Genomic DNA, 12,041 nt, shown 5'->3' on the forward strand with positions numbered 1-12,041 from the left:
CCTCTCATCCCCAGGCTGGTAGCCAGGATCAATCAGGAGAGGGCGTCGGTGATCTTGATAGCTCCTGCGTGGCCACGCAGGACTTGGTATGCAGATCTGGTGAATATGTCATCGGCTCCACCATGGAAGCTACCTTTGAGACGAGACCTTCTTGTTCAAGGTCCGTTCGAACATCCGAATCTGGTCTCACTCCAGCTGACTGCTTGGAGATTGAACGCTTGATCTTATCAAAGCGAGGGTTCTCAGATTCTGTTATTGATACTCTTGTTCAGGCCAGAAAGCCTGTAACTAGAAAAATTTACCACAAAATTTGGAAAAAATATATCTGTTGGTGTGAATCTAAAGGATTCCCTTGGGACAAGGTTAAGATTCCTAAGATTCTATCCTTTCTTCAAGAAGGATTGGAGAAAGGATTATCTGCAAGTTCCTTGAAGGGACAGATTTCTGCCTTGTCTGTGTTACTTCACAAAAAGCTGGCAGCTGTGCCAGATGTTCAAGCCTTTGTTCAGGCTCTGGTTAGAATCAAGCCTGTTTACAAACCTTTGACTCCTCCTTGGAGTCTCAACTTAGTTCTTTCAGTTCTTCAGGGGGTTCCGTTTGAACCCTTACATTCCGTTGATATTAAGTTATTATCTTGGAAAGTTTTGTTTTTGGTTGCAATTTCTTCTGCTAGAAGAGTTTCAGAATTATCTGCTCTGCAGTGTTCTCCTCCTTATCTGGTGTTCCATGCAGATAAGGTGGTTTTACGTACTAAACCTGGTTTTCTTCCAAAAGTTGTTTCTAACAAAAACATTAACCAGGAGATAGTCGTGCCTTCTTTGTGTCCGAAACCAGTTTCGAAGAAGGAACGTTTGTTGCACAATTTGGATGTTGTTCACGCTCTAAAATTCTATTTAGATGCTACAAAGGATTTTAGACAAACATCTTCCTTGTTTGTTGTTTATTCTGGTAAAAGGAGAGGTCAAAAAGCAACTTCTACCTCTCTCTCTTTTTGGATTAAAAGCATCATCAGATTGGCTTACGAGACTGCCGGACGGCAGCCTCCTGAAAGAATCACAGCTCATTCCACTAGGGCTGTGGCTTCCACATGGGCCTTCAAGAACGAGGCTTCTGTTGATCAGATATGTAGGGCAGCGACTTGGTCTTCACTGCACACTTTTACCAAATTTTACAAGTTTGATACTTTTGCTTCTTCTGAGGCTATTTTTGGGAGAAAGGTTTTGCAAGCCGTGGTGCCTTCCATTTCGGTGACCTGATTTGCTCCCTCCCTTCATCCGTGTCCTAAAGCTTTGGTATTGGTTCCCACAAGTAAGGATGACGCCGTGGACCGGACACACCTATGTTGGAGAAAACAGAATTTATGTTTACCTGATAAATTACTTTCTCCAACGGTGTGTCCGGTCCACGGCCCGCCCTGGTTTTTTAATCAGGTCTGATAATTTATTTTCTTTAACTACAGTCACCACGGTATCATATGGTTTCTCCTATGCAAATATTCCTCCTTAACGTCGGTCGAATGACTGGGGTAGGCGGAGCCTAGGAGGGATCATGTGACCAGCTTTGCTGGGCTCTTTGCCATTTCCTGTTGGGGAAGAAAATATCCCACAAGTAAGGATGACGCCGTGGACCGGACACACCGTTGGAGAAAGTAATTTATCAGGTAAACATAAATTCTGTTTTTAAGCTGCCACAATGTGTTTCATTAATTATCCAGCACTTTCAAATCATCCAATGGACAACGGAGGGTTAAGCTGACAACTTTATAGGAGTTAAACCAGTTGTACAATAATATAAATGTAGAAAGAAAATACTCTGTTTTAAATCATTTTGTGTCTTTAAAGGGACATTAAATCCATGTTATTTCATGACTCAGATAGAACAGACAATTTTATATATGATAGGTGTCCACATACTGATTCCTCAATCATCCACTGCAACTTTCATTCTAGTATGGGATTAATATATATATATAACTGAATAACAAAATAATATAACACTGAGTTACATGAATCCTTGAAGAAACTGATTTTTTATCTCGGAAGCACTGACATCAGGCACACTTATTTTTAGCTCTACCTTTCAATGACATGTCAGTATTTCTAACAATCATTTACTGACTGCTATTTGTATTTAACATCAGACTTAAAGGGACATGAAACCCAAATTTCTTCTTCCATGATTCAGGTAGAGCATACAAGTTTAACAACTTTCCAATTTACGTCTATTATCAAATTTGCTTCATTCTCTTGGTATGGTTTGTTGAAGGAGCAGCTAGCTCCCAGTAATGTGTTGCTCAGCCTGAGCCTACCTAGGTATCCTTTGCAAATAAGGATACCAAGTGAATGTGCAAATTAAATAGTAGTTTGAAAGCACACGCTCTGTCTGAATCATAAAATATTTTCTTTGGGTTTCAGGTCCCTTTAGGGTCCGGTTGAACACAACAATGCACTTCATTTTAACTTCAAAATTTTTAACCCCTTAACTGATTTAATCTGTCTTTTTCCTTTAAAGGGGTTAAATATTGACCACACTATAGAACTTTCCCTCCAGGAATCAGTCATGTAGTACAGGGCCACTAAATACAGACGCATGGAATAACTGACAAATACACAAGAAAAAGGCAATAGAACTTACTTTGAATTTGATATGAGAAGTAGAATATTTTCTGGCAATTTTCCCTTCACCTGTACCATGTGACAGCCATCAGCGAATCACAGAATGTATATTCTTATCACATGCTTAGTAGAAGCTGGGGCCTCGGCAAGTGTGCATATAAAATAAAGTATATTGGAAAGTTTTTTTTTTAAATTGCTTTATCTGAATCCTGATACTTTAATGTTGACTTTAGTGCCCCTTTAAGGACATGCAACATACAGGGCACGTCTGTGTCATTAAGGGGTTAAACTTTAATCATTTCTGCAGAATGAGCAGGTAGTTTACAATTTATTTAATTGTCAAAATGTGCACAATCTTTTTCTCTGCACACATAGGATATATATATATGCATTTAGTGATTGGCTGATGGCTGTCACATGGTGCAGGAGGCCAAAAAGGTGAAAGTAAATAAGAATAGTCACAAACAAATCTAGTGAATGTTATTGCGTTCTCTTTTTATTATGCATTTGTTGATTATACAAATATACCGTATTTAATGGTCCTCTCTTACTTATATATGATGTCAATTTAAGTCGTTTGCCGTCCCTTTAAAAGCAAACAAAGAAATCTAAAAATTTGCCTCTAGTAACTATGTAAAAAAAAGTCTTTACGTTTGTGTCGTCTGGGATCGCCTGTCAGGGGTTATTACGGTCCCTTTTTTATCTGTACAGTGTCCCTATGTAATCAGCTTATTCGTTTGTTCTTTCAGACGGGCTCCAGTACAGCGAGAGGAAATGTCCTGTTTGCCCTAAACGCAATATGGAGGACGCAGGGAGTCGCTGGGTACGAACAGAACTAATCATTCTCTTGCCGTCTGCTGCGTACAGTGTCATATGCACAATACAGAGTAGTCAGTCATCTCTCTAATACAAGGAATAACCTGTTATAAGGTAAAGTCTGCTGCGTACAGTGTCATATGCACAATACAGAGTAGTCAGTCATCTCTCTAATACAAGGAATAACCTGTTATAAGGTAAAGTCTGCTGCGTACAGTGTCATATGCACAATACAGAGTAGTCAGTCATCTCTCTAATACAAAGAATAACCTGTTATAAGGTAAAGTCTGCTGCGTACAGTGTCATATGCACAATACAGAGTAGTCAGTCATCTCTCTAATACAAAGAATAACCTGTTATAAGGTAAAGTCTGCTGCGTACAGTGTCATATGCACAATACAGAGTAGTCAGATTCCTCTCTAATACAAGAAATAACCTGTTATAAGGTGAAGTCTGCTGCATACAGTGTCATATGCACAATACAGAGTAGTCAGTCATCTCTCTAATACAAAGAATAACCTGTTATAAGGTAAAGTCTGCTGCGTACAGTGTCATATGCACAATACAGAGTAGTCAGTCATCTCTCTAATACAAAGAATAACCTGTTATAAGGTAAAGTCTGCTGCGTACAGTGTCATATGCACAATACAGAGTAGTCAGATTCCTCTTTCTAATACAAGGAATAACCCGTTATAAGGTAACATCAATAATCCCCACACTATCCTTCTCTCATCCCCTATGCTGTCCTCTCATGAACAACTCTGTTTCCTTAGCAATACTTCCCCATCTAACTCTCCTGTGTCTAATCATACGCGCTCCTACAAGTCTCACTATCACTGCTACTACTGCTTGCTGCTGGTGATGTCTCTCCTGTGTCTAATCATACGCGCTCCTACAAGTCTCACTATCACTGCTACTACTGCTTGCTGCTGGTGATGTCTCTCCTGTGTCTAATCATACGCGCTCCTACAAGTCTCACTATCACTGCTACTACTGCTTGCTGCTGGTGATGTCTCTCCTGTGTCTAATCATACGCGCTCCTACAAGTCTCACTATCACTGCTACTACTTCTTGCTGCTGGTGATGTCTCTCCTGTGTCTAATCATACGCGCTCCTACAAGTCTCACTATCACTGCTACTACTGCTTGCTGCTGGTGATGTCTCTCCTGTGTCTAATCATACGCGCTCCTACAAGTCTCACTATCACTGCTACTACTGCTTGCTGCTGGTGATGTCTCTCCTGTGTCTAATCATACGCGCTCCTACAAGTCTCACTATCACTGCTACTACTGCTTGCTGCTGGTGATGTCTCTCCTGTGTCTAGTCATACGCGCTCCTACAAGTCTCACTCTCACCTCCTGTCACTCTCACTGCTACTACTGCTTGCTGCTGGTGATGTCTCTCCTGTGTCTAATCATACGCGCTCCTACAAGTCTCACTATCACTGCTACTACTGCTTGCTGCTGGTAATGTCTCTCCTGTGTCTAATCATACGCGCTCCTACAAGTCTCACTATCACTGCTACTTCTGCTTGCTGCTGGTGATGTCTCTCCTGTGTCTAATCATACGCGCTCCTACAAGTCTCACTCTCACCTCCTGTCACTCTCACTGCTACTACTGCTTGCTGCTGGGGATGTCTCTCCTGTGTCTAATCATACACGCTCCTACAAGACTCACTCTCACCTTCTGTCACTCTCACTGCTACTACTGTTTGCTACTGGGGATGTCTTTCCTAACCCTGGCCCTGCAGTATTCACCACAATTTTACACTCTCGATCAATCTCCCACAATACAAACTCAAGGTCACGTGATCCCAACAATCTCATCTCCATTAACCCACAGCGCTCTGTCTGTAACAAACTTACAACTGTTCACAACCAGGTGACAGACATGGTGGCTTTGTTGGAATCTTACTATCCCCCTCCTGCTCCTATCAGCACCTGCATCCATCATCCATCTCTCTCCTTCTCCTCCTTTGAAGTCCACTGCATCCGCATTTTCTCCCCCCTCTCCCTCAAGGTGGCAGTTATCTATTGCCCCCCTCGACCAACCTCCCAATTCCTTGACACCTTTGCTGCCTGGCTTTCTCACTTTCTCTCTACAAATACACCTGCTCTAATCCTAGGGAACTTCAACATCCCCATTGATAACCCATCTGCCCCTGCTGCCTATAAACTTCTCTCACTCACAAACTCCTTTAGTTTCTCACAATCCATCCTATTCCCTACTCACCGCAATGGGCACTCTCTTGATCTGGTATTCTCCTACCTCTGCTCTCTCTCTGACGTCACCTGTCGCCCATTTCCCATCTCAGACCACCATCTGCTCACCTATAATCTTAATGTACAGGCTAAACCTATTTCTCCCCCCCCGCACCTGTAGAAATCTGCACACTGTGGATCCTCTCCAACTTTCTAACCTTATTTAAAAACACCTTCCCCACACTTCCACGGTATCCTGCCCTGACCTTGTTACAACCCACTATAACAATACTCCTCCACAAATACGCAAAACCAACGTCGTCAGCTCCAGCCCTGGCACTCTCAGCAAACACGCTATCTACAAAGATGCTCCCGTGCTGCTGAACGTGCCTGGAGGAAATCCCGCTCTGAACCCGATTTCCTACACTATAAGTTCATTCTTTATTCTTACTCCACTGCTCTTCACTTAGCCAAGCAAACCTACTTCTCTTCTCTCATATCTTCTCACTCCTCAAACCCTAAACGTCTCTTCTCCACTTTCAACTCTCTCCTCTATTCACCTGCACCACCCCCTTCATCTGACTTTAGTGCTCAAGACTTGGCAGACTACTTTTTCAACAAAACATCCCACCACAAGACTGCAACCTTCCATCTCCGCCCCCGGTCACCCCCTCCAACACTCTCAGTATTTTCCCCCCAACCATTGAGAATTAAGTGAGTTCCCTAATATCTTCCTCACACCTCACTACCTGCTCATTTGACCCTATGGCATCTATTTATCAAGCTGTCAACTTATCTGCATTCAACGGCACCAATACGCTCACCTAACATCGCTGCCGCGGACCTGAATATGCTCTCCAAAATTATCAAAAAAGCAGTCAAAAAGCCGCGTACCAAGTAGGGGGCGATGAGCAGCGGACTGTTGTTAACTAACAGTCATCGATCTCGCTGCTCTTCGGCTTTTTCCCAGCTTTATTGGTATACTGTCACTAAACACCCACACTATACTAAACTGTTTAACCCGTATACCGCCATTCCCGGAGCCCACTGCAACTCTAATAAATGTATTAACCCCTATACCGCCGCTCACGGACTCCGCCACAACTAAATAAAGTGTTTAACCCCTAAACCGCCACTCCTAGAGCCCACCGCCACCTACATTATATTTATTAACCCCTAATCTGCCCCCCCACACCACCTACATTATATTTATTAACCCCTAATCTGCCCCCCCACATTATATTTATTAACCCCTAATCTGCAGCCCCCAACGTCGCCGCCACCACTATATTAAATTTATTAACCCCTAAACCTAAGTCTAACCCTAACACCCTCTAACTTAAATATAATTTAAATAAATATTCCTATCATTAAATAAATTAGTCCTATTTAAAACTAAATACTTACCTATAAAATAAACCCTAAGATAGCTACAATATAACTAATAGTTACATTGTAGCTAGCTTAGGGTTTATTTTTAGTTTACAGGCAAGTTTGTATTTATTTTAACTAGGTAGAATAGTTATTAAATAGTTATTAACTATTTAATAACTTCCTAGTTAAAATAAATACAAATATGCCTGTAAAATAAAACCTAACCTAAGTTACAATTACACCTAACACTACACTATAATTAAATTAATTCCCTAAACTAAATACAATTAAATAAAATTATCTAAAGTACAAAAAAAAACCAACACTAAATTACAGAAAATAATAAAAAAATTACAAGATTTTTAAACTAATTACACCTAATCTAATCCCCCTAACAAAATAAAAAAGCCCCCCCCGAAATAAAAAAAGCCCTATCCTACACTAAATTACAAATAGCCCTTAAAAGGGCCTTTTGCGGGGCATAGCCCCAAAGTAATCAGCTCTTTTACCTGTAAAAAAAAAATGACAACCCCCCCAACATTAAAACCCACCACCCACACAACCAACCCTACTCTAAAACCCACCCAATCCCCCCTTAAAAAACCTAACACTAACCCCTTGAAGATCACCTTACCGGGAGACGTCTTCACCCAACCGGGCCGAAGGCAGAAGAGGTCCTCCAGACGGGCAGAAGTCTTCATCCAGAAGGCATCTTCTATCGTCATCCATCCGGCGCGGAGCGGCTCCATCTTCAAGACATCCGGAGTCTTCTTGAACAATGACGGGTCCTTTAAGTGACGTCATCCAAGATGACGTCCCTTCAATTCCGATTGGCTGATAGAACTCTATCAGCCAATCGGAATTAAGGTAGGAAAAATCCTATTGGCTGATCCAATCAGCCAATAGGATTTAGCTTGCATTCTATTGGCTGTTCCAATCAGCCAATAGAATGCAAGCTCAATCCTATTGGCTGATTGGATCAGCCAATAGGATTGAACTTCAATCCTATTGGCTGATAGAATAATTTAATTATAGTGTAGTGTTAGGTGTAATTATAACATAGGTTAGGTTTTATTTTTCAGGTATATTTGTATTTATTTTAACTAGGAAGTTATTAAATAGTAATAACTATTTAGTAACTATTCCACCTAGTTAAAATAAATAAAAAGTTGCCTGTAAAATAAAAATAAACCCAAAGATAGCTACAATGTAACTATTAGTTATATTGTAGCTATCTTAGAGTTTATTTGATAGGTAAGTATTTAGTTTAGTTTTAAATAGGAATAATTTATTTAATGATAGGAATATTTATTTAGATTTTTTAAAATTATATTTAAGTTAGTGGGTGTTAGGGTTAGTGTTAGACTTAGGTTTAGGGGATAATAAATTTAATATAGTGGCGGTGGTGTGGGGGGGCAGATTAGGGGTTAATAGGTATAAGTATAATGTAGGTGGCAGTGGTGTAGGGGATCAGATTAGGGGTTAATAAGTATTATGTAGGTGACGGCGGTGTAGGGTGGGCAGATTAGGGGTGTTTAGACTTGGGGTACATGTTAGGTGTAAACGTTCTCATAGGAATCAATGGGATATCGGGCAGCAGCGAACATAAGCCTTCGCTGCTTTCAGACTCCTATTGATTCCTATGGCATCCGCCGCCTCCAGGGCGGCGGATTGAAAACCAGGTACGCTGGGCCGAAATAGTGCCGAGCGTACCTGGTAGAAGATTGGTAACTAGCAAAAGTAGTCAGATAGTGCCGAATTTGCATTCGGAACATCTGTAATGACGTAAGCATCGATCTGTGTCGGACTGAGACCGGCGGATCGTATGTTATGTCACAAAATTCTACTTTTGCCGGTCTGTAGGGTTTGATAAATAAGGGGAATCAGGCTCGCCACAAATACGCTGCAGAATTCCAGCATATTTCCGGTTGACGGCTTGATAAATAGATGCCTATCCCTTCACATCTAATACCTTCTCTGTCCTCTACCCTCACCCCAGCTCTTACTCACATATTCAAATGATCCCTTACTACTGGTTCATTTCCATCATCCTTCAAACATGCAAAGGTCACCCCCATCCTCATAAAAACCCTCCTCGACCCCGATTCTCCTGCAAACTACTGCCCCATATCACTACTTCCGCTAGCTTCTAAAGTCCTGGAAAAACGAGTTTTCAATCGCCTAACAAACTTCCTATCCTCCAACTCATTGCTTGACCCCCTGCAATCTGGCTTCCGTCCCCAACACTCAACTGAAACTGCCCTCACCAAGGTTACTATCTCCTTTCTGCTAAAAACAATGGCCACTACTCTATACTTATCTTACTTGACCTGTCTGCGGCTTTGACACTGTTGACAATCCCCTCCTCCTACGGACTCTCCTCTCCCTTGGGCTCTGTGACATTTCCTTCTCTTGGATCCACTCTTATCTCTCTAATAGGTCCTTTACTGTCTCATTTGCTGGCGACTTCTCCTCTCCATTGCCTCTGTCTGTTGGAGTATCTCAAGGCTCTGTTATAGGCCCTCTACTCTTCTCTATTTATACTTCCTCACTGGGTAAACTTATCAGTAGCTATGGCTTGAACTATCACATCTGTGGTGATGATACTCAGATCTACCTATCCAACACTGCACTCTCTCCTGTCCTTTCCCACATCAGCGACTACTTATCTGGCATTTTTTCCTGGATGGCCTCTCGCCACCTAAAAACCAAGACTGAGCTTCTTCTAATTCCCCCCCCTCTAATTCTACTCCAGTTTCTAACTTTACTATCACTGTTAGTGACACCACTATATCCTCCTCTCCCCAAGTCCGCTGCCTAGGAGTTACAGTTGACTCCAATCTGTCCTTCATACCCCACATCCAATCGCTCTCTTCATCCTGTCGCAACCATCTACACAATTTCTCCAAAATTCGTCCTTTTATGAGTGCTGAAACTACTAAACAGCTAATCCATTCCCTAGTAATTTCCCGGCTTGACTACTGTAACAGCCTACTAACTGGCTTTCCTCTCTCCCGCCTCTCCCCCATTCAATCTATCCTAAATGCCTCTGCTAGGCTAATCCACCTCTCCCGACGCTCTGTATCCGATGCACCCCTCTGTGAGTCCCTTCACTGGCTCCCCATTCACAGCAGAATTACATTCAAAATTCTCACTCTTACCTAAATAGCCCTCACCAATGCAGCCCCCCCCACCTGTCCTTACTCATCAACAAATATACTCCAGCCCATCCCCTAAGATCCAACAACGATCTACTCCTTGCGTCTTCTACCATCACCTCCTCAAATGCTAGACTACAGGACTTCTCTCGTGCAGCACCAACCCTCTGGAACACACTTCTTCGAGCTGTCAGACTTTCCCCCAACCTCTCCTCCTTTAAACGCTCCCTAAAGACCTTCTTGTTCAGGGAAGCCTATCACCAAATCAGTAACTAATGAATTCCACTTGCTTAATAGCTGCCCTCATCTAACTCCACACTAACATCATTGCCACCTTTGCAGTCCCCACCTCTGGTTTCTCACCCTCCTACCCATTTAGATTGTAAGTTCCCACGGGAATAGGGCTCCCAATTCCCCCTGTATTTGTTTGTTAAATTTTGTCTGGCGTCTCATATTGTACTGTCCTTTTATCTTTGTTACCCATGGACAGCACTGCAGAATCTGTTGGCGCTTTATAAATAAGGTAAAGTCTGCTGCGTACAGTGTCATATGCACAATACAGAGTAGTCAGAGTCCTCTAATACAAGTTATAAACTGGACATTGTACAAATAGTCTTGGATTAGAATGATAAACTATACAGAGAAGTTTTCATGATTGACGCAGCCTCTGCGGTTCCTGACCCTCAAGCGCATTTACAGATGTTTGGGTCACACTCCTCAATGTCTCTGTGTAAACTGTGTATAAACTATCAAGACCTGCAGCAGCCCTTAAAGGGACAATAATCTGCTGGGTGGTGTTGTGACAGAAGCTGTGTGCTCTCACAGATCAGTGAGAATAGCATTTTATTAGCACAGTACAAAGCAGAGGCTTTTGTTTAGCCCTTAGATATAATATAGAGCGATGCAGCGGTTGTGCACAACAAGAATACTTAAATTCCAAGATGGAGGACCCACTGTGAAAATACAGAACTTCAGGGACAGTACGCTGTAAAACTGTTTTTCTTCTATTGTGTTTCAAATTACTTCTTATACAAGCAGCAGAGTAAAACATGTATGAGAAATTGCTCCTTTGGGGTTTAGTTTGTATATGAAACAGCTGGTTTTGTGCTTTCAAACCAGAATCCGATAAAATGGGTTGAGCTTGCAGAGAAATCAGATCTCTTTATTTGATCACTTTCTGTACACACACATGCTTTGTATTATTTATGTCTGTAAACCAAAGGTCACTGCTTAGACAGAACTGAAAATTAACATTTCTCGTGTAAGGTGTATCCAGTCCATGGATTCATCCATTACTTGTGGGATATTCTCCTTCCCAACAGGAAGCTGCAAGAGGACACCCACAGCAGAGCTGTCGATATAGCTCCTCCCCTGACTGCCACTCCCAGTCATTCTCTTGCAGCTCTCGACAAGAAAGGAAGTATCAAGAGATATGTGGTGAATTAGTGTAGTTTATCTTCAATCAAAAGTTTGTTATTTTTAAACGGTACCGGCATTGTACTGTTTTTACCTCAGGCAGAAATTAGAAGAAGAGTTCTGCCTGAGGTTTTTGATGATCTTAGCAGGTTGTAACTAAGGTCCACTGTTGTTCTCACACATAACTGAAGAGTATGGGAAAACTTCAGCTGGTGGAATGGCCTGCAGAATTAACTGCTCTGAGGTATGTTCAGTATATTTTTTTCTAGAGAGATGATAAGGTCTAGAAAATGCTGACAGTGCCTGATATATTTAAGGTAAGCCTGATTACAGTGATTTAACAAACGACTGGGATCATGCTTGCAGTAAAGGGTAATATTCATGTTACTTGCTCTTATTACTTAGTGTGTAAAACGTTTGCATGATATATAAAAAACGTTTTTTACTGAGGGTGATAAATC

The 12,041-nt window shown here is 41.8% G+C and overlaps 1 protein-coding gene across 1 annotated transcript in view; it reads left to right on the top strand.

The window, feature by feature from the left end:
- The window catches only part of SLC25A26 (solute carrier family 25 member 26), a 253,856-nt gene that overhangs the window by 236,278 nt on the left and 5,537 nt on the right, over positions 1-12,041 (top strand). The window contains exon 9 of the mRNA XM_053720688.1: positions 3,365-3,438. Within this exon, the coding sequence (XP_053576663.1) occupies positions 3,365-3,438 (74 nt within the window). The remainder of the gene's footprint in view (positions 1-3,364; positions 3,439-12,041) is intronic.

The sequence above is a fragment of the Bombina bombina genome, chromosome 7, assembly GCF_027579735.1.
Source record: "Bombina bombina isolate aBomBom1 chromosome 7, aBomBom1.pri, whole genome shotgun sequence".
Lineage (NCBI taxonomy): Eukaryota > Metazoa > Chordata > Amphibia > Anura > Bombinatoridae > Bombina > Bombina bombina.